Source organism: Lolium rigidum, chromosome 2 (assembly GCF_022539505.1).
Source record: "Lolium rigidum isolate FL_2022 chromosome 2, APGP_CSIRO_Lrig_0.1, whole genome shotgun sequence".
In the NCBI taxonomy this organism is placed as follows: Eukaryota; Viridiplantae; Streptophyta; class Magnoliopsida; order Poales; family Poaceae; genus Lolium; species Lolium rigidum.
In genome coordinates this window covers 217,967,899-217,970,068 of record NC_061509.1, presented here as the reverse complement: position 1 = coordinate 217,970,068, position 2,170 = coordinate 217,967,899, and the positions used below count along the sequence as shown (strand labels likewise).

Here is a 2,170-nt window from a genome sequence, read left to right as displayed (position 1 = left end):
TTACAAGTTGAGTGTCAAAAGATTTGGATCAATTCAAGGGTTTAATGGTGACGATTTCGGCTCTCGGCACTGGTCCTTAGGGGCATGAGCATGAAGAATTCTCAGCTGTCATCAACAACATTACGTCAGCTCCGCTAGGGGAGCGGTTACAGCGGCGCATCGACAGCTTGCTCTGGCGGCGGTAGTGGTCATTAGGTGGTCCAAGAACCTCGATGTAATTTTTATTATGTTTGGAGTGCTTTATACTTTTTGTGAACTTAAAAGAAGAAGTTAACACTCAAGTTTAAGCAAACGAGAGTACCAAATTACATGCGAGTTTGAAGTTAGCAGTACCATGCATATTATTATTTTGCGAGGAAATTTGATGTTCTTACTAGTTAAGTTACATGAGTGATCAGTGATACTATTGGACGTGAGTACTGTACAAGGCCAACCACCAAATTACAGTTGTTTTAGCTAATGCACCAAAGTACAGTTGTTTTAGCTAATGCACCAAATTACATGGAACCAGAGAGAATGAAAAGCAATCACAAGCCCAAATAATGCATGCACGCGGACTTGCACAAAGTCCAAAATAACAGGAAGATTTTCCTGGCTCGATCGATCAGACTCTGAGCAGGTAGATGCTGAGCTCGGGCCCGCCGCTGCCGTCGGGGTTCATCATGTAGAACGCCTCCGAGTCCCTCGACCCGACCACCCGCTCGAACTTGGCGCGCATGTACATCAGGTCGCCCTCGCCGGCGCCAGCGTCAGCACCGTCGTCCGGGAGCACGCCGGCGCCGACGGACACCGGCTCGACCGCGCGCAGCACGCGCCACTCGTCGGCGCCGCACTCCCGCCGGACCGCGTAGCCGCACTTGAGCCCGTTGCAGTAGGCGCGCCACGTCGGTTCATCCAGCAGCGCCCGCCGCTTCTCCCCTGCACGTATCTGCAGGTTAATATGTAGCTCTGGCGCTTTACGCTGCTCTCGCTGTTGGATGTAGAGGGTAGCAAGCGTACCTGCGGCGAGCGGCGGCTTCTCGCACTCGAGCGCGAGGCGAACGAGGGCGGAGGACATCTCCCTGACGAGCGCGCCGGTGGAGTAGGCGGCCATCTCCACCAGCAGCACGGGGGGCGATCGCGGGTCCGTCTGCAGCGCGACGTGCACGCGGCCGCGACGCCGGCCGAAGATGGTGCCCGTCACGCTGGACCCGAGCTGCCGGCGCCGGCGCCGGTGCGTGATAGCCGCCAGGAACACCGACCGAAGCCGCGCCAGCGCGGCCGCGCGCTTCTTCCTCGATGACGACGAGGGATGCTCGTCGACGTTAGACGACGACGGCGCGGCGGCCGCTACCGCCTCCTCGTCTCCCTCGCCGCCGCCCAAGCTCTCCTCTTCCTGGCCCAGGCCGGTGCGCAGCGGCGCCTTGCTCGAGCGCTTCTTGTGCAGCCACGAGAAGCTGCCGCTGCCACCGCTGTCGCCGCTCGCGATGGCTCTCCTGGAGCTGGAGGGGAGCGGCAGCGGGGACGCCGCGCGAAAGGCTCTCGCCATGATGGCCGGCGCCGGCTAGCTCTCCACCTTTCCTGCTCCCGCGCGTGCGTGCGGGACGTTAATGAATGGTCCGTGGGCGCGCGCGGCTGGGTGGAGCATTTGATGGGGGTTTAGGGGCAAAGCCGCATGCTTTAAGGTGGTTGCACTTGGCACTTTGGCGCGCGCTTTTGGCAAAGGGGCCGGTGAGCGAGCGCTGTGGGGGAGTCGACGCACCCTGCCCGGCGCGGTGTAAATACCAGCACGAGTGGCCGGTGGAAGAATGCCGGATTAATACGGAGGGTTGCACGGCGGCCCGAATGGGCAGGGCGCCGCCCAGGCGCAGCGGCAGATGGGAGAGGGAACACAGACAGGACGTGGGCTACATGTGTCGACGTTCCATGGTAGACACATGTCACACACCAATAGGTAAGAGCATCTCCATTAGTTGGTACCCTAGGCCGAAATCCAACTCTATTTTGTGTGGGGCTGAAGACAAGTTTGATTTGGGACGCCGAACTTCCAGCCGCGCGCCGAGGTCAGCCCCCCCCAGCCGGCAAATTTTGGATTAAGGGTTTACGAAGTCGGCTGATTTGGGGGGGGGGGGGGATGGGACATAGTTCGGCATACAAATCAATACGAAGCAAATAGTTTAACAAAACGAGC

The 2,170-nt window shown here is 59.1% G+C and overlaps 1 protein-coding gene across 1 annotated transcript; it reads right to left on the bottom strand.

The window, feature by feature from the left end:
• Positions 1–316: 316 nt before the first annotated feature.
• LOC124688145 (protein MIZU-KUSSEI 1-like) lies at positions 317–1,528 on the bottom strand. Its single transcript, XM_047221861.1, has 2 exons — positions 1,000–1,528; positions 317–918 (listed from the first exon to the last, which is right to left on the bottom strand). The coding sequence occupies exons 1-2, from the start codon at positions 1,526–1,528 to the stop codon at positions 605–607; spliced, it is 843 nt and encodes a 280-aa protein (XP_047077817.1). The 3' UTR covers positions 317–604.
• Positions 1,529–2,170: the final 642 nt, after the last annotated feature.